The sequence below is a fragment of the Panthera leo genome, chromosome E3, assembly GCF_018350215.1.
Source record: "Panthera leo isolate Ple1 chromosome E3, P.leo_Ple1_pat1.1, whole genome shotgun sequence".
NCBI classification, from domain to species: domain Eukaryota; kingdom Metazoa; phylum Chordata; class Mammalia; order Carnivora; family Felidae; genus Panthera; species Panthera leo.
Window position 1 is genome coordinate 24,268,437 of NC_056694.1, and position 19,715 is coordinate 24,288,151.

General features: G+C 34.2%; 1 protein-coding gene across 8 annotated transcripts in view; it reads right to left on the reverse strand.

Moving 5' to 3' along the window:
* LOC122209881 (phospholipid-transporting ATPase ABCA3-like) overlaps nucleotides 1-19,715 on the reverse strand; it is a 175,864-nt gene that overhangs the window by 119,237 nt on the left and 36,912 nt on the right. For all 8 annotated transcript variants that reach the window (XM_042922162.1, XM_042922161.1, XM_042922160.1 and 5 more), the window contains 5 exons: nucleotides 19,213-19,329; nucleotides 18,515-18,632; nucleotides 2,048-2,221; nucleotides 1,175-1,353; nucleotides 266-400 (listed from right to left, as the gene is read on the reverse strand). In XM_042922162.1, coding sequence (XP_042778096.1) covers nucleotides 266-400; nucleotides 1,175-1,353; nucleotides 2,048-2,221; nucleotides 18,515-18,632; nucleotides 19,213-19,329 — 723 coding nt within the window. The remainder of the gene's footprint in view (nucleotides 1-265; nucleotides 401-1,174; nucleotides 1,354-2,047; nucleotides 2,222-18,514; nucleotides 18,633-19,212; nucleotides 19,330-19,715) is intronic.

Genomic DNA, 19,715 nt, shown 5'->3' on the forward strand with positions numbered 1-19,715 from the left:
TACTTTTTAAAATGAGAGAATTTGTGGAAGATACCATATAGCTTATAGAAAACCTGACTCTATTCTGGGGGAAGGAGAAAAAGATTTGACTTTTTATTATATACTGAAAAAAAATGATTTTTTTTATCTTTCTCAAAGATCAAAAGGATGGCTGTGATCTTTTATTAGCATGTAATCTTTTTCTTGTATTTCTAGTAATAATCATTTACAGTGAACACTAAACTAAATTTCAGTCCTACCAAGAAGAAAAAATTTGAAACAATACCTTGCACAAATGTTTGATTTGGATACCTGCCACCAAATTAGTAGGTTCTGCTTCAAAATACTTGCTTTCATTTGTCTCATAAAATTGCCTTCTTTCCTTTTTTCCCTTAGGTGCTTCCCCAAACCAGTAAGAGCGCTAAAAAAAAAAAGAGGGGAATGAATGTGACATTACTGCAATGGTATTGAAAAATGATTCATTATAAAATACTCTAGCCTGTTATCTTTTGTACTGAGATGGATTGCTGAAATTTTTTTGTGATTAAATTTTGGAGCTAATTGGCTATAATTTGCATTCCTGGGCATAAAAGCAGACTACTCTATGAAAATTATAAGTGTCCAAGAGGGACAAAAGAAAATTACTCCAAAATGAGGTCATGGCAAAAATGATTGTATCATTTTTTGTCATATCTTCTCTTAGCAGATAAGGAAAGGAATCAAGAAAAAGAATGAGCCATCATGCTATAGTTCTGACTCCAAGAGATCTGTGCTAACCAAGGATAAAAAGCAGTCCCCAGATGGCGGACTTAACTAAACTTCTTTTTTTTTTTTTTTTTTTTTTTTTTTTTTTTTTTTACCACCCAAAGACCCATCCTATATTACTTTCTTTATGCCCGAGTTTAATCCTTTATGAAATACTTGCCTGTAAATGTGATGGATTACTCAGAGTTTGTAAAGTTTGAGGTAATAGGCCATGATCTACAGATTATTTATATTTATATATACTGGATGCTTTAAAGTGTAATAGGAAAAGGCCAGTGAATGGCTGGAGTAAGTAGAATGATTCTTTCACCTGATCTATTGGTTCAAGTATAGACAGCGCAAAATTAACTCATGGTAGCTTTTACAGAAATTACAATACATATTCATAAGGACTGTGGCCTTTCTCAGTAACACAAGCATTAGAACTCACCAGCAAGAAAAAGTTCCATGGCTTGGGCACACCATACTCCCCTGGAAAGACAGCTTCTATATACCAGGCCACAAGGCCATATAAGAAAGCATCAAATAAAAACATTCCCAGTATGTGGGCAAAGCCAAAGTTCTCCATTTTGGGTGGTGAGAAGATGTTGCTCCATTTAATTCCAATTTCTAAGAGACAACAGTTGACATTTAATTTAGGTGCCAACCGACACTAAAACAGTTATCCATCTGCATCATAATTAAAGAGTGAAGAGAAAAGGTGTTAATATTTTCTAGAAATTCCTACTATAGTCAGTTACTTTCTAATACCACTAGAATTTAGGACATTTGAGAAAGTAATCATTTAAGATGTTTTCTAATGTGCCAGAAACAATCAGTTATGAGTGAAACCAAAACAAAATACATATACTAAAAACTCAGGAATATAAGTTTTAAGAAAAATAAGGAAGCCCCTATGGGTTAAGACACTGACTCCTTTCTCTCAATCCCTCCTCATGCTAAATGTTCACTGGAAAATATAATTTTGGAAAACATAATCATTGAAAAGCAGAAATAAATGCTATCTACAGAAGAGAAGACTAGAAGAATTTTTGCATAGACATTGCACTGATGAAAAAAGGAAGACTGAAAGGTGCTAAAAGCAGACCTGTGCTGCTTCCTCTCCTAGCATCAAAGAGCAGCGAGGAACTCCAAATGGAGTAGCAGACATGAATAAATTTATGCAGAGAATGTGGAGGAACTCATGTGCTACAGGTGGTGGTATGAAGTAATATCATTTTTTGAAGGACAGTTTAACAATATTAACTTTAAAACTGTGAATATCTTATGAGAATATGGCCAAATTTACAAGGTAAATACTCACTCTCCATTTCTGCCTTGACTAGGAATTTAGTTCCCAGCCCCATTGCGATATTTGAGCTGAGACAGGAAGCCAGCTTCTGGGTGAATGTCATTTCTGCAAAGTTTATAGAGACAGTAACAACTGGAAAGTAGGTAACGAGATAAATGAAACCTCCAACAGAAACAGCAAAATGTACTGGAAATAAAAAGGAAATTATGAGGTCAATTTAAGCAATATGCAAAAGCCTCAACTACAAATATTTTGTAGGATGTATGTAATAAAATAAGCACATTGAGAATAAAAATTTGTTTTGTTCACCATTGCTTCCTCAGCACATTATATAATACTTGGCACTTCCTAAGTGCACAAAAGTATTTTTTGAATGAATAAAAGTCTGAAATTAAACATTTTAGTAACTGATTTTTCTGGAATTTGCCATTCTATATGTAGTAACTATAAATATTATAGCTCTTAATAGAAATTTTACATATTTATTATCACTCAGCATAAAAAAATTATAAACGTAAATACTGTTATTATGGTATCAGAAAATATCTAGATTCTATTTCCAGACACTATGAGATTCAGTCTATGTCATAATACTTGGGGAAAAGAAGTATACTTGAATAAACAGAAATACAAAGTTGGTCTTAAAAAGCCAGATACGGTTTAGAATATGAAGAGTTCCAAAAATGTGACTCTGATAAAACACCAAAAAGAAAATCCCTGTTAAGAAACGAATTAACGTCATTGGGAAACAAAATTTAGCATCTAAATAAAAATTGGATATTATGAAATACAACATATTATCCCACTATTAGGAATGATTCTTGCTTTTCTTCTTTACCTCACTCCACATACCATATTCAGCAACTAGAACAATTATGTTTTATGTACTCATCTTTATGTACATGTCTTATGTACATGTACATCTTATGTACATGTCTGTTATTTTCTAAAATTAAAATTATAAAGAGAATGAGAGGGCACAAATAAGGGATAATAAAGGCAATATATCAGATGCACCTGATAAAAAAGAATCAAAGTATATACGGCAAAAAGTAACAGATTCTAGAATAAATATGCAAATTTACAACCATAGTAGAAATGTTAACCATCTTTCTCCAGATTAACAAACTTGGCCTAAATGAAAATACATGTCAACTACCCCAAACAACCTCATCATATATATTTTTTCAAACAGACTTGGAATATTAATTAAAAAAAACTAGACATTAACTAGGTCATAAAATAAATCTTAACAAATTTTAAAGGATTTAAATTAAATTGGGAATCAATAACCAGAAGATGACTAAAAAATCCAGTATGTTGAGAAATTAAGACACACATCTTTGAATAATTCTCAATTAAAGAAGGAAATTACAAGGAAAATTATAAAACATTTTAAAGTAATAGCTCAGGGGTGCCTGGGTGGCTCAGTTGGTTAAGCCTCCGACTGCAGCTCAGGTCATAATCTTGTGAGTTCAAGTTCCATATCAGGCTCTGTGGTGACAGCTCAGAGCCTGGAGCCTGCTTGGGATTCTGTGTCTCCCTCTCCCTGCCCCTCCCCTGCTCATTTTCTCTCTCTCAAAAAAATAAACACTAAAAAAATATTAAAAAAATAAAGTAACAACCAAAACAAGCTTACTTATCAAAATTTGTGTCATGCAAACCAGTACTAAGAGGGAAATGGCTAGCCTTAAATTCATTTATTGAAAGAAATAAGACAAATATTCACTACCAAAAGCTTTAAAAAATGGCAATAAACACAAAGTTTATGGAACGTAAGGGTAAAGATAAAAGCAGAAATTAGAACGAAACTATAGGTAAGACAACCAACAAAGCCAAAAGCTGAATCTCTGTAGAGACTAATAATGCTAACAAACCTGTTATGAAACTGATCAAGAAAAAAGACAGAAGGCACAAATTACCAGTACAAAGAGTAAAACAGGATATATCATGACAGATACTTACAGACATTAAAAACAGAAGAAACACATATTAAATTAATGATACTGCACCAATAAATTTCAAAACTAAAAGCATAAATTAAAGAAAACAGAACTTACCAAAATTGAAAGAACTAGAAAACCTGAATGTCCTACAGTCATTAAAGAAATTGAATCAATAATTAAAATCCTTCTCAGTGCTTTTTCAGCAACTTCTAGCAGATATTCAAAGAGGAAATGATTAGGACACTGCACTGAAATTTCTAGAGAGATAGAGATACAGAAAAAGAGGATATCCTTCCTAAGTACTTTTATAAAACTACCATAACTTGATATCAAAATCAAACAAAGGCAGTACAAAAAAGGAAATTATAGAGCAATTTCACTACTGAACATATAGGTAAAAATCTTAAACTAAATATTAGCAAAATGAATCCAGCCTGTATACAAAGGAAAACATATCTTGACAAATTTATTCTAAGAATATGAGATTGGTATGGGTATTGAGGAGGGCACCTTTTGGGATGAGCACTGGGTGTTGTATGGAAACCAATTTGACAATAAATTTCATATATTGAAAAAAAAGAATATGAGATTGGTATAGCATTTAAAAATCAGCTTATATAATGCACATTAAGAAGAAATATATTTTTACCATCTAAATAAATGCAAATTAAAATGTTAAATAAAACTCAATATCCTTAGCTCAGATAAAATTCTTAAACAGTAAATGAACAGAATCTTTTTAACCTGATAATTATATATCTATATACTTTAAAAGCTTCCAGTCACCTTATACCCTAAAAACTTGTTGTGGACCCCAATGTTAAAGTGGATGTGTGTGTGTGTGGGGGGGGGTTCCCCATACCACCAAGCAAGTCTCCAAGACATTAGCTGGGTGTCACTCAATTTTGACACTATTTATCCCAAGATAGCATCAGATTCCATAGTTTAAGGATTCAGTCCTACAGGGCCATTCCCCCTACCCTGACTTCAGATGCCAGTCACAAGCCCAGATTATTACCTTTGCTTCTGCTGACTGATTATAGATCAGAGGCTCCAAGGACCACTTCCTTAGGCTCAATTAATCTGCTAGAGCAGCTCACACAACTCAGAGAAACATCTTACCAGACCATTAGTTTATTTCAAAACAATACAACACAGGAACTGCCAGATGGAAAGATGCATAAGATAAGGTATAGCACAAAGGCATGGTGCTTCCTTGTCCTCTCCCATTCCACCACTCTCCCCAAATATTCAGATGTTCACCAAACTGGAAGCAATCCTGATCCATCCTTTTGGATTTTTATGGAGGCTTCATACATTAAATAGGCACAATTGATTAAATCATCAGTTATCAATGGATGACTGATTCAACCTCCAGGCCTTCTCCTGGATGCTGGAGGTCAAGGGAGTGAGACTGAGAGTTGCAATCTTCTAATCACATGGTTGGCTCCTGCGGCAACCATCCCCCATCCTTAGGTGCTTTCCAAAAGCCACCTCAATACGTAACAAAAGACATCTCTGTTGTCCTCAACACTTCAAAAATTTCAAAGATTTTAAAATCTATGTGCCAGAAAAGGGGACCAAGACCAAATATATATACATATATATATACATATATATATATATATATGTATATATATTTATATATATATACATATATATATATATATTTATTATAAATCACAATGTCACATATCAAATGGTAAACTGTTAAAATGTTTCTTTTAGGCAGAGAACTCCAAAACTGTATTCTACTAAACAATGAGTAAACTGACAAATATAAGCTTGATTGGTTCAAGCTGTCAGAATCAGCTGATTTTTTGGAGGTCTGGAATGTTATTTTTAACACTTATAAGCACCAGGGAAATGCTTAAATAAAGAAAAAAAAGCTGACAACTTTCAGTAAAACAACATTATGGTGTTTTTTTCTTAACTGCCTACCATCACTGACTCCCCAGCTCAGTGCCAAACATGGGGATGGTGTCTACCTTCCTGATATGGCTTGCTGTTATCAGAGGGTGCAATACAGACTTGACTCTTAAAGAACTGTGCTTGACTCTTCTGATCTGCCTGATGGCTCCTTGAGGGATTCCGGAGGAAGTGGCTCAAGGACTTCACATTGTTTCACACCCCTCTGAACTTTCTCAGAGCAGCGTCAGCCTCCCAATCAGTGTTTGTTGAAAGCATTTAAAGGCAAACACACTTCCCACAGTTGACTGCTGCAAAGGATAACAATGAGAAAAGTAGCAGACACAACAAAAAGCCTGGGGAAAAAAAGGTGTGAAGAAGAAACACAAGGAAGAATAAGGGCATTAAAAAACTTCCACATATAGTGGAGAATCTAGAAGGCCACTCACATGCTCAGGGTTGGACAATGTTCAAAACTGACCTGAGAAGACCCTACTCTTTAACCTTGAGCTGACCTTTAGGCTCTGCAAAAGTGAGAAGTGAAGACTAATGCTAAACATTGAAAGAGTGCCCAACAGAGAGCCAATCAGAGAGTATACTTTTTTTTTTTTGCTCTAGTTAAGGAAATCTGTCAAATCGCTGGCTGATTACTAAACCAACAGAGCACAGACTTCAGTGATTACACATCAAAATAATACAGTCTTTGTAAAAATAGTTTAGAAAACTTACTAAGTTAATAACTACAATCCACACAACCAACAATAAACCATGAAGTTGGGGGAGACATTTCTAGAATTACCACATTACATTATTAATCAAAGACTTTAAATAGAGTGCTCTAAATATGCATAGATATCTAAAGGAGACTATTAACAAAGAGCTAAAGGAAATAACAAGAATCATATTTCATGAACCAGAAAATATCAATAAAGAGATTTAAATTATAAAAAGACATGAAACAGAAATTTGGGGGCTTAAACAGAAAACTGAAATGAAAATTTGATTAGAGGGGTTCAACAGTATATGTGAGTAGGCAGAAGAAAAAAATCAGCAAACTGAAGATAAGACAACTGATATTATGAGATCTGAAGAGCAGAAAAAGAATAAGGAAAGATTAATTGAGCCTAAGAGACCTGTGGGACACCATGAAGCATACCAGTAAGTGCATAATTGTGGAGTCATAGAAATTAAAGAGGGAGAGAAAGGGCCAGAGAAATTATATGAAGGAATAATGGCTGAAAAATTCCCAAATTTGATGAAAGACATAAATGTACAAATCCAAGAAGCTACACAAACTCCAAGTGGAATAAAATAAAAGGAATCAGCACTAAGACACATTAAAACAAAAATGAGGAAAGTCAAAGACAAAAAAAAAAAAAGAATCTTGAAAGCAGCAAGAGAGAACTGTTTCATAATGTACCAGATTAAAAACCAATTTGCCAGAAAGCTGCAGGCCAGAAGGAGGTAGAGTGACATTTTTAAAGCATTAAAAGTAAAAATAAACTAAACTGTTAAGCAAGAATTCTGCACACACCAAAACTATCATTCGAGAATGGAGTAGACATTAAGAAATTTCCAAATCAGGGCACCTGAGTGGCTAGTCGGTTAAGCTTCTGTCTTAGGCTCAGGTTATGATCTTATGGTTTGTGGGTTTGAGCCCCGCATTAGGCTCCATGCTGATAGCTCATACCCTGGAGCCTGCTTTGGTTTCTGTCTCTCCCTCTCTCTGCTCCTCCCCACTCATGCTCTGTCTCTCAAAAAAATTAATAAACATTAAAAAAAAAAGAAATTTCCAAATCAACAAAAATTGATGGAGTTTGTTGCTTGTACATGTGCCACACAAGGATGAACAATCTGAATGAAAGGATACTGGATAGTCACTCAAAGCCATATAAAGAAATAGAAAACTCCAGTGAAGGTAACTGCATCGATAAATATGAAAATCAGAATTATGGTATTTTCTGGTTTATAACACCTCTTTTTTTTCCTATATGACTTAAATAAATTCATGTAAATAACTGTAAAGATGTGTTAATAGGTATATAAATATAAAGATGCAGTTTGTGAAAATACCAACATAAAAGGTAGATGGAGACTGACAGGAGCAGAGCTTTTAATACTATTAAAGCTAAATTAGTATTAATTATAATTAAGTTGTTTAAAGTGTTCATTGTACTCTCCAAATTATCCCTTAAGAAAATAACTAGAAAATACATACAAAAAAATGATAAGGGAATCAAAATGGAGGATATAAGGAACAAAAAAAGTATGATATATAAAATACAAATACCAAAATGGAAGATATAAGTCCTCCATTATCAGTAATTATTTTCAATATAAATGGATTAAACTCCAATTAAAAAGTGAAGGTAATAGAAGGGATTTTTTAAAAATGATCCAGGGGTGCCTGGGTGGCTCAGTCGTTAAGTGTCTGACTTCCGGCTCAGGTCATGATCTCACAGTTCCCGAGTTCAAGCCCCACCTTGGACTCTGTGCTGACAGCTCAGAGCTTAGAGCCTGCTTCAGATTCTGTGTCTCCTTGTCTCTCTGCCCCTTTTCGGGTCATGCTCTGTCTCTGTCTGTCTCTCTCTCTCTCTCTCAAAAATAAATAAAACATAAAAAAAAATTTTAAGATCCAAAGATACAATTTTGTTAAAGGGAAAGAATGGAATAAGATATTTCATGTAAATAGTAACCAAAAGAGGGCTAGAGTAACTCAACTAATATAGGATAAAATAGGCTTTAAGTAAAAAATTGTTACAAGACACAATCAGGGATATCATACACTTATGGAAGTGTCAATCAATCAAAAAGATGTAATAATTAAAAACATATATTCATCTAACAAGAGAATTCCAAGAACCAAAAAAAGACAACTGAAGGGAGAAATAGAAAGCTCTCTAATAATACTTAACAACTTCAATACCCAGCTTTCAATGATGGAGAGAACTAGACAGATGATCAAGAGAGGACTTAAACAACACAGTAAACTAACTTTACCTAAAAGACATACATAATACTCCATCCAAAAAGAGCAGAATATATATTATTCATTTTTAAAGAATGTTTATTTATTTTGAGACAGAGCAAGTGTGTGAGTGGGGGAGGGGCAGAGAGAGAGAGAGAGAGAGAGAGAGAGAGAGAGAATATCCCAAGCAGGCTCCATGCTGTCAGTGCAGAGTCCCATAGGGCACTTGATCTCATGAACCATGAGATCATGACCTGAGCCAAAATCAAGTCAGATGCTTAATAGGCTGAGTCACCCAAGCACCCCAGAATATATATTCTTAAGTGCACATGGAACATTCTCTAGGAAAGACTATATGTTAGACCACAAAACAAGTCTCAATAAATCTTTTAAAAAGGTTTAAATCACACAAACGATATTTTAGGACTGCAATGGAATGAAGCAAGAAATCAGGTGGAAAGTTACAAATGTGTACAAATTAAACCAAAAAATGTGTGAAAATTATAGAAAAAAATCTCTTAAACAACCAATGTGTCAAAGAAGAAATTCAAGGAAAATTAGAAAATATTTAAGGATAAATGAAACAAAAATACAACATACCAAAACATAGGAGATACAACGAAAGCAGTGCTGTGGAAAATTTATAGCTGTAAAGACCTACATTAAAAAAGAAGAAATATCTCAAAGCATAACCTAACTTTCCACCTTAAGGAAAAGGAGAAAGAAGAACAAGCTAAACCTAAAGCTAGCAGAAAAAAGGAAATAATAATGATTAAAGTAGAGACAAATAAAATAGAGAATAGGAAAACAATGAGCCAATTAGGAAAAACAGAAGTTTTTTTCTTTGAAAAGGTCAACAAAATTAATAAACTTTTACATATACCTCCTAAAAAAGAGAATTACTAAAATCAGAAAGATGTGCACTTTCACACCAACTTGAAAGTAATACAAATAAGAAATATTAATAATAACTGCATAGCAACAAACTACACAACCTTGATGCAATGGGCAAAATCTTTGAAATGCAGATCCTGCCAATACTGACTCAAGAAGATATAGAAAATCTGAATAGACCTATAACAAGCAAAGATATTAAATTACTATCAAAAACTTTCCAATTGAAAAAACAAAGTACCAAGTGGCTTCACTGGTGAATTATATGAAAACTTAGAGAATAATTAACACCAATCCCCCTCAAACTTACCAAAATAAATAGAGAAAGGAATGCTTCATAACTCACTCTGTGAGGAAAGCATAACCCCAGTAACAAAGTCAGAGAGAGACATCACAAGAAAATTAAATGTGAATAACAGATGCAAAAGTCATCAACAAAATCTAGTAAACTGAATACAGCAACATTTTGTTTTTAATTTTATTTTTTAATATATGAAATTTACTGTCAAATTGGTTTCCATACAACACCCAGTGTTCCTCCCAAAAGGTGCCCTCCTCAATACCCATCACCCACCCTGCCCTCCCTCCCACCCTGCCCTCCCTCCCACCCCCCATCAACCCTCAGTTTGTTCTCAGTTTTTAACAGTCTCTAATGCTTTGGCTCTCTCCCACTCTAACCTCTTTTTTTTTTTTTTTTTCCTTCCCCTCCCCCATGGGTTTCTGTTATGTTTCTCAGGATCTACATAAGAGTGAAACCATATGGTATCTGTCTTTCTCTGTATGGCTTATTTCACTTAGCATCACACTCTCCAGTTCCATCCATGTTGCTACAAAAGGCCATATTTCATTTTTTCTCATCAGCAACATTTTTTAAGGTATATATTTTAATTCCAGTATGGTTAACAGACAGGGTTACATTAGTTTCAGGTTTACAATGCATTGATTCAACAATTTTATACATTACTCAGTGCACCTCCCCTCTGGTGACCATCAGTTAGTTCTCTATAGTTAAGAGTCTGTTTCTGTCTCTGTCTCTGTCTCTGTCTCTCTTCCTTCCCCCCTCCCTCGTTTTTTGTACTTTGTTTTATTTCCTAAATTCCACACGAGTGAAATCATATGGTATTTGTCTTTCTCTGACTGACTTATTTTGCTTAGCAAAATACTCTCTAGCTCCATCCATGTTGTTGCAAGTGGCCAAATTCTTTTTCATGGCCAAATTATATTCCATTGTATATATATGCCACATCTTTATCCATTCATCTATTGAAGGACACTTGGGCTGACTTCATAATTTAGCTATTGTAAATAATGCTACAATGAACACAGGGGTGCATGTGTCCCTGTGAATTCATGTTTTTGTATTTTTGGGGTAAATACTTAGTAATGGAATTACTGGATCTTATGGTAGTTCCATTTTTAATTTTTTGAGGAAACTCCATACCATTTCCCACAGTAACTCCACCAGTTTTCATTCTTACCAATAGTACATGAGGATTCTCCACATCCTTATCAACACTTGTTATTCTTTGTGTTTTTGACTTTAGCCATTCTGACAGGTATGAGATGACATCTCATTGTAGTTTTGATTTGTATTTCCCTGATGATCAATGATGATGACCATCTTTTCATGTGTCTGTTGGCCATCTGGATGTCCTCTTTGTAAACATGTCTATTCATGTCTTCTGCCCATTTTTAATTGAATCATTAGTTTTTGGGGTGTTGAGTTTTATAAGTTCTTTATATATTTGGGATACTAACCCTTTAACAGATAGGTCATATGAAAATATCTTCTCCCATTCTGGGGGGTGCCTTTTAGTTCTGTTGATTGTTTCCTTTTCTGTGCAGAAGCTTTTTATTTTGATGTAGTCCCAGTAGTTAAATATCTTTGCTTTTATTTCCCTTGCCTCAACAGACATATCTAGAAAAATGTTGCTATGGTCAATGTCAAAGAAATTATTGCTCATGCACTCCTCTAGGATTTTTATGGTTCCAGGTCTCACATTTAGGTATTTAATCCATTTTGAGTTTATTTTTGTGTAGTATAAGAAAGTGGTACAGTTTCTTTTGCATGTAGCCGTCCAGTTTTCCCAGCACCATTTGTTGGAAGATACTGTCTTTTTCCCATCAGATATTCTTTCCTCCTTTGTCAAATATTAACTTACCATATAATGGTGGGTTTATTTCTGAGTTTTCTATTCTGTTCTATGGATCTATGTGTCTATTTTTGTGCTAGTACCATATTGTTTTATTACAGTTTTGTAATATACTTCAAGTCTGGAACTGTGATACCTCCAGTTTTGCTTTTCTTTTACAAGACTGCTTTGGCTAATCATAGTCTGTTATGTTTCCATACAAATTTTAGGATTGTTTGTTCTACTTCTGTGAAAAATGCTGTTGGTATATTGACTGGAATTGCATTAAATCTGTAGATTGCTTTGGGTAGTATAAATATTTTAACAATATTTGTTCTTCCAATCCATGAACATGGAATGTTTTTCCATTTCTTTGTATCATGTTCAATTTTTTTCATCAATGTTTTATAGTTTTCAGGATACAGGTCCTTCACCTCTGTGGTTAAGTTCATTCCTAGGTATTTTATTTTTGGTGCAATTGCAAATGGGATTATTTTCTTAATTTCTCTTTCTGCTGCTTTATTATTAGTGTATATAAATGCAACAGATTTCTGTACATTGATTTTATATCCTGAGACTTTACTGAATTCATTTATCAGTTATAGTAGTTTGGTGGAATCCTTATGGTTTTCTAAATATAGTACCATGTCATCTGGAAAGAGTGGAAGTTTTCCTTCTTCATTACCAATATAGTTGCATTCTATTTCTTTTTATTGTCTGATTACTATGGCTAGGACTTCCAGTACAATGTTGAATATAAGTGCAGAGATTGGACATCCTTGTCTTTTTTCCTGATCTTAAAGGGGAAAGCTTTCAATTTCCCCCCAGTGAGTATGATGTTGTGTGTTTTTCATCTAAGGCCTATTATGTCGAGGTATGTTCCCTCCAGACCTACTTTGTTGAGGGTTTTTACTATGAATGGATGTTGTACTTTGCTAAATGTACAGCAGCAAATTAAAAGGATTCTACACCATGACTAAGTAGGATTTGTCCCAGGAATGCAAAGATAGTTCAACAGAGAAAAATCAGTCCATGGAAACACACTACATTAATAGAAAGGAGGAAAAAACCCATATAATCATCTTAATTTGTGCAGATAACAGGTTTGACAAAACTCAACATCATTTCATGAAAAAAACCTCAAAAATTAGGAAAAGAAGGAAACTTCAACATGATAAACGAGATTATGAAAAATCCACAGCTAAGATCACACTTAATGGTTTAAGAATGAAATTTTTCCCTCAAGACTAGGAAGAAGGTAAGAGTTTCTGTTTTCACTGTATCTTTCTTTTTTCGTTTTTGTTTTTCAATTTAAATTTTAATTAGCTAGGATACAGTGTAATATTGGTTTCAGGGGTAGAATCTAGTGATTCATCACTTACATACAACACCTAGTGCTCATCAGAACAAGTGCCCTCCTTAATACCCATCACCCATCTAGCCCATTGCCCACCCACATCCCTCCCATCAACCTTCAGTTTGTTCTCTATCATTAAGAGTCTCTTGTGGTTTTTTCCCCTTTATTCTCTCCCTGCCTTCCCATATGTTCATCTGTTTTGTTTCTTAAATTCCACATATGAGTGTTTTCACCATTTCTATTCACATAACACTAGAAGTCCTAGCCACAGCAATTAGGCAAGAAAAAAAATTAAAGACATCCAAATTGGAGGGGAAGAAGTAAGCTTATTTCTATTTTTTTCTATTTGCAGATGACATGATCTTATATGCAGAAAGCCCTAAAGAATCTACCAAAAAAATCTATTAAAACTAATGAACATATTCAGTAACAATGGAGGGTACAAGTTCAATACACAAAAACCAGCTGAATTTAAAAAAATTTTTAATGTTTTATATTTGAGAGAGAGAGAGAGAGAGAGAGAGAGAGAGAGAATGCAAGCAGGGGAGAGACAGAATCTGAAGCAGGCTCCAGGCTCTGAGCTGTCAGCACAGAGCCCGACACAGGTCTCAAACTCAGGAGCAGTGAGATCATAACCTAAGCCAAAGTCAGATGTGTAACTGACTAAGCCACCCAGGCACCCCTCAGCTGAATTTTTAGACACTATCAATGAACAGTCTGAAAATAAAATTAAAAAGGAATTCCATTTGTAATAGCAGAAAAAAATAAAATAGTTAGGAATAAATTAAACCAAGGGGTTGCAGAAGTGTACACTGAAAACAATAAAATATTCCTCAATGAAATTAAAGACTACCTAAATACATGGAAAGAAATGTCTTCATGAATTACAAGGCAATATAGTTAAGATAAAAATACTCCCCAAAGTGATTTACAGATTCATTGTGATCTTTTAAAAAAATCCCATTTGCCTTTTTTTTTTTTTTTGCAGAAATAGAAAAGCCAAACCTAAAACTCATGTTGAATTGCACAGAACCCTAAACAGGCAAAAACAAAAACAAAAACAAAAACAAAATTGAAGGCTCACATTTCCCATTTTCAACACTTACTACAAAACCATAGTAATCTCAAAAGTGTGTTACTGATCTAAGGATAGATATAAACCCAGTGGAATACATCTGAGAATATGGAAATAAAGGATTTATGTCATATGTCATATATACACATGATTCTTGACAATGGTGACAAGAGCATTAATAAGGGAAAGAACAGTCCCTTCAATAAATGGTCCTTTGACAAACAGATAATCTAAATGCAAAAGGTATGAACTTCGACCTGGATTTCATACCATATATAAACACTAAAAGTGGATAAGAGACATTAATATAACAGCTAAAACTATGAAATTCTCAGAAGAAAATGTACAGGTAAATCTTTATGACCCTAGGTTTAGCAAATGGGTTCTTTGACACACACAAGAGAAAAATAGGTAAAGTAGATTTCATGAAAATTAAGAATTTCTGTGCACCAGAGGATATTATTAAGAGAGTCAAAAGGTATTTTGAGGATCATGTACCTGAAAGGGCTTAGTATCCAGAATATATAGAGAACTCTTACAACACACCAATCAAAATACAAGCAATCCAATTAAAAGATAGTCAAAGGACTTGAACACACAGTCCTCCAAAGAAGATATACAAATGACTAGCAAGCACATGAAAAGATGCCCAACACCATTACCGTTTAGGGAAGTGAAAATCAAAATCACAATGAGGTATCACTTTACACTCATTTGGATGGCTATAATAAAAAAATGGAATGTATCAAGGAGTGGCAAGGATGTGGAGAAATTGTTACCTTCCTTTATTCTTGGTAGAAATGTAAAATGTTGCAACAACTATGGAAAACAATTTAATGGTTCCTCAAAAAAGTTGAGAATTAAATTACCATACGACCAAACAATTCTACTCTGAGGTTTATATTCAAAATAATTGAAAGCACATGCACAAACAATAATTTGCACCCACATGTTCATTGAAGCACTTTGGCTCACAAGAGTCAAAGGAGGAATCAATCCAAATGCCCATGAGTGGATGACTAGATGAGCAATATGTTGTACATCAATTCAATGTAATATTACTCAGTCATAACAAGGAGTGAAGTACTGATAAATGCTACACAAGAGATGAATCTTGAAAACATTAAGCTAAGTAAAAAAATTCAGACACAAAATGTCACATATTTGTATCATTACATTTATATGAGATATCCAGATAGGCAAATCCATAAAAACAGAAAGCAGATTAGTGGTTGCCAGGGGCTGAGGGGATGGTGGGATGGGAGTACTGCTTAACAGATATGTGGTTTCCATTTCAGGTGATGAAAATGTTTTGAAATTAAATAATAGTGATGGTATATTAGGAATATACTTTATGCTACCACATTGTATACTTATTTAATATAGCTAAAATGGTAATTTTTATGTTGTATGTATTTACTACTAATAAAAAACATTTCCATTTGCGACACCTGGGTTGCTCAGTCGGTTGAGCATCTGACTCTATATTTCAGCTCAGGTCATGATTCCAGGGTTGTGGAATTGAGACCCATGGCAGGCTCCACACTGAGCATGGACCCTGCCTGGAGTTCTGTCTCTCCCTCTCCCTTGGTCACTCTCCCCCATTCATGGACGCTCTTTCTAAAATAAAACAAACAACAAACAACAAAACCCCACTTCCATTTAATTTTAGGAACAAGACAAAGATATCTACATTAATTCCTTTTATTATATATTAGAGGATCTAGCCTGTGCAGTAAGAGGTGAAAGCAAATAAGACAAAATGAGGGAAAAAAAAAAAACCCACCTTATTTTCACGTTATAGGAATGTGCATATAGAAAATCCAAAGGAATGTATAGTTCTTAATAATAATTTGAGAGTTTAATAAATTGTAAGGAAAGGCAACATTTAAATATTATCACAAGCAGGTGAAAATGTAACTTTGATAGTATTTCATTTTTAATAATAAAGAATAAAAACACTCAGGAAGACAGTTATTAAATTTTTATAACAAAAATATAAAGCTAGAAAAAAGAATTTTAAAAGACCTAATCAAAAGGAAATATCATGTTCTTGAAGAGGATGATTCAAAATTATAAAGATGTTAATTCTCCCCAAAATGATCTATAGATTTAATACACTTTGATTGATAATGAAACAATATTTTTTTATGAAATATAACCTACTTATTCTAAGACGTATACAGAGTAGCAAAGGGCCAGGAATAGTCAAAGACATACTTGAAGAAAAAGAATGGACTGGACGTCTTTCCCTACCAGGTGATAAGATTTATTATGAAGCCATATTGACTAAAATGCTGTGAATATGCTTCAAACATAACGTATCAGTGAAAGGACCACCTCCATACAAATGCACACATGAGGGGGATCTTGACGTATAACAGAATAGGTACTGCAGAGCAGTGAGGAAAGGGTGAACTATTTATCACATGTTGCCAGACAACTGCTTATGCACTTGAGGGAAAAATCAATTCACCATATCATACCACACACAAAAGTATCAATTCCTATATAGAACACAGGAAGATAACTCTGTGCCTTGGAAAATTTTTTTTCACTGAAATATTTAGTATCACAAATTATGAAGGATGAGATTGGTAAAGGAAACAATTGGTTACATTAAAATTGCTATTAAAAGATAACATTAACAAAAAGCTAAAAGTTCCAAACTGGGACAAGTTTTGCAACACATTTGCAACTAACAAAAGGTCGGTAGTAGGAATATATAAATAACTCCTGAAAATCAATAATCATAATAGACAAGCATGCACAAACAGATTTTATAGAAAAGGAAACACATGACTCATATTAATAACACTCAGCTTCATCAGTAAGTGGGAAAATGAAGGTTTGAACGGCCATAAGATAGTATTTCATAACTCTAGTGTGGCACAAATTAAAGTTTGACAGTAAATTCTGGCAAGGATATGAGCAATAGGAATTCTCATCTTCCTTTAGTGGGGCTGTAAAGGCACACAACCACTTTGGAAATGTTGGACATGGGTAGTCATGCTGGACATTTACAAACCTTGCTATTACCTAGCAATTCCTTTCCTAACTATATACCACAGTGAAAGTCTTATACATATATACCAAAAGACACGTACAAAAACGTTCTAAATATCTAGTCTGCCATAATTCCAGAAACAGAAAACAACAGTATTTGTTTTCTAACTATCTCTTTTTTCTCTTTGGTATATCACATTGTGCCTTATGTTGACACACCACTTTTCTTTACCTCCGGGTTGGCTGGTTTTGTTTTTTAATTTTGGCTGTTTACGGTCATACAATCATGTGCCTTGTGAGGAGCCATTAACTAACAATACTCATGATAATGTACTGAGAAAAATAAAAATAAAATGAAATAGAATTATTGGTCATGACTGCTATTGGTATGTGAGCCCTCAAAAAGGAAGGAAACAATTTTCACTTGCCTTTGTATATTAGATACCGTGCCAGCACAAAGATATGAATGATGCTTGCATCCATTGACTTGACTTCCTATTCCAATCTTCTAGTCTTTCAAAAGTGTTTAAAAACTAATCTCTACAGGAAGCATTCTTTGGTTTATCTCAACCTTAATATGAATTTGGAGGATTTTAATTCTTTTTTCGTGTGTATACTATGATCCATTAATTTTCATTGCTCTCTGCATGTCCTGTCAAATCTTTTTTTGTGCATATGATATGCATGTCTCCAAGGTCAATGTCAGCTCTATGGGACACTGTATTTCAAATTCACATCAAACACACAATAAAAATCTATTAATGAAGTACACAGACCCTTTATTTCAGGAAAGCAATTTTGTTGTTTTGTTCCTCTTCACATACCCCAGGATCATCATCGCATACTGACAGACTTTATTCCCTCTAGTAGAATATACAGAAGCCATCTCAATCATTACCATTCCTGCTGGATGGTTAAACAGATACCACATGTGAAGCCACAGGTAAAGGTTAAAAAGAATCCTCAAATATTATCTTATTTTGGTTCTTATCCTTTTTCACGTGTATACTACACTATATTTTCACTGCTCCTTTCATTTCTTTTGGAATCATTTCATGTACATATAATACTTGTCTTTTTAGCTAGAATGTAAACAGAGGCTGCAGATGAGATGGCAAATGAAAGTCACAGGAGCTTCCAAATACAATCCCCACTGAGTCACTGACAATTTTTCCCAGGAGTTTTTGACTTACCTTTATTGAAGAATGTGCTAACCATAAAGCTGAAGAACATTGTGGCGATGGCAAAACATAGCAAAAAGACGAAGACAAGAGATGGGTCACTGTATTGGATAACTGGCACAGGTTCTATCTAGCAAAACAATCAGGAAACCAGTTGAGTCATACTCTAAATGGTGTCACAGCAAAACAATAGAAGAGAAATGAAACATCTTTAAATATTTTAAAAGTCCTAGTGAAACTAATGACAAGCCTCAGGGAGATGAGTAAACAATTCATTAACTACAGAAGGTCCACACACTTAGACTTAAAGTTTAGTTTGCTGGAGGGGCGCCTGGGTGGCTCAGTCAGTTGAGCACCCAACTTTGGCTCAGGTCATGGTCTCACGGCTTGTGAGTTCGAGCCTTGTATCAGGCTCTGAGCTGTCAGCACAGAGCCTAAAGCCTGCTTCAGATTCTGTGTCTTCCTGTCTCTCTGCCCCTCCCCTGCTCATGCACTGTCTCTCTGTCTCTCTCTCAAAAATAATAAACATGTTTTTTAAATCTTAAAAAAAAAAGTTTAGTTTGCTGAGAGACTAAGCAGCACTTGAATTTCCAGAGTGGAGTCACCAATAGGCACATGTTCACTTCCTGAATCCAACAGGACCACACCATATGTATCCGTTTTTACTCTCAGAGTTTAGCTATAGCCTGGACAGTGAAATAGACACTTGCCTTGGCAAAGAAAATAATGCATATCAAAAGGATGATAACTGAATACAAAGAGAGGAATGTGAAGAAATAGGCAGCCCAGAGCAGCCAATTCCTGAGTCCTATCATGAGCAGGTACTCCTGTGGGAGAATTAACACAAATCAACATCATGTAAAACAATATAATATACAAAATGCTTTCACAAATATTATCTAAATTTCCACCACAATCAAAATTGGTTAAATAAGAAATATTATCATGCCCAATTTATAGAGGAGATCAATGACTTGACTAAAATTACTCACCTAGTGTGTGGGAGCTCTGTGATGCTTATAAGCCCATAGGTGACCTCATCAATAATTTACCTGATATTGTTCAGGCATGAAACACCCTTAATAAAACTATAAACTACTTACATTACTATCCCCTTTCTTTTTATTATATCTTCTTCTAGTAGGGCATAATATATTTTAATTCAATGTAATATAAATATATTTTATAAATGTAAACATGTAATGTAAATATA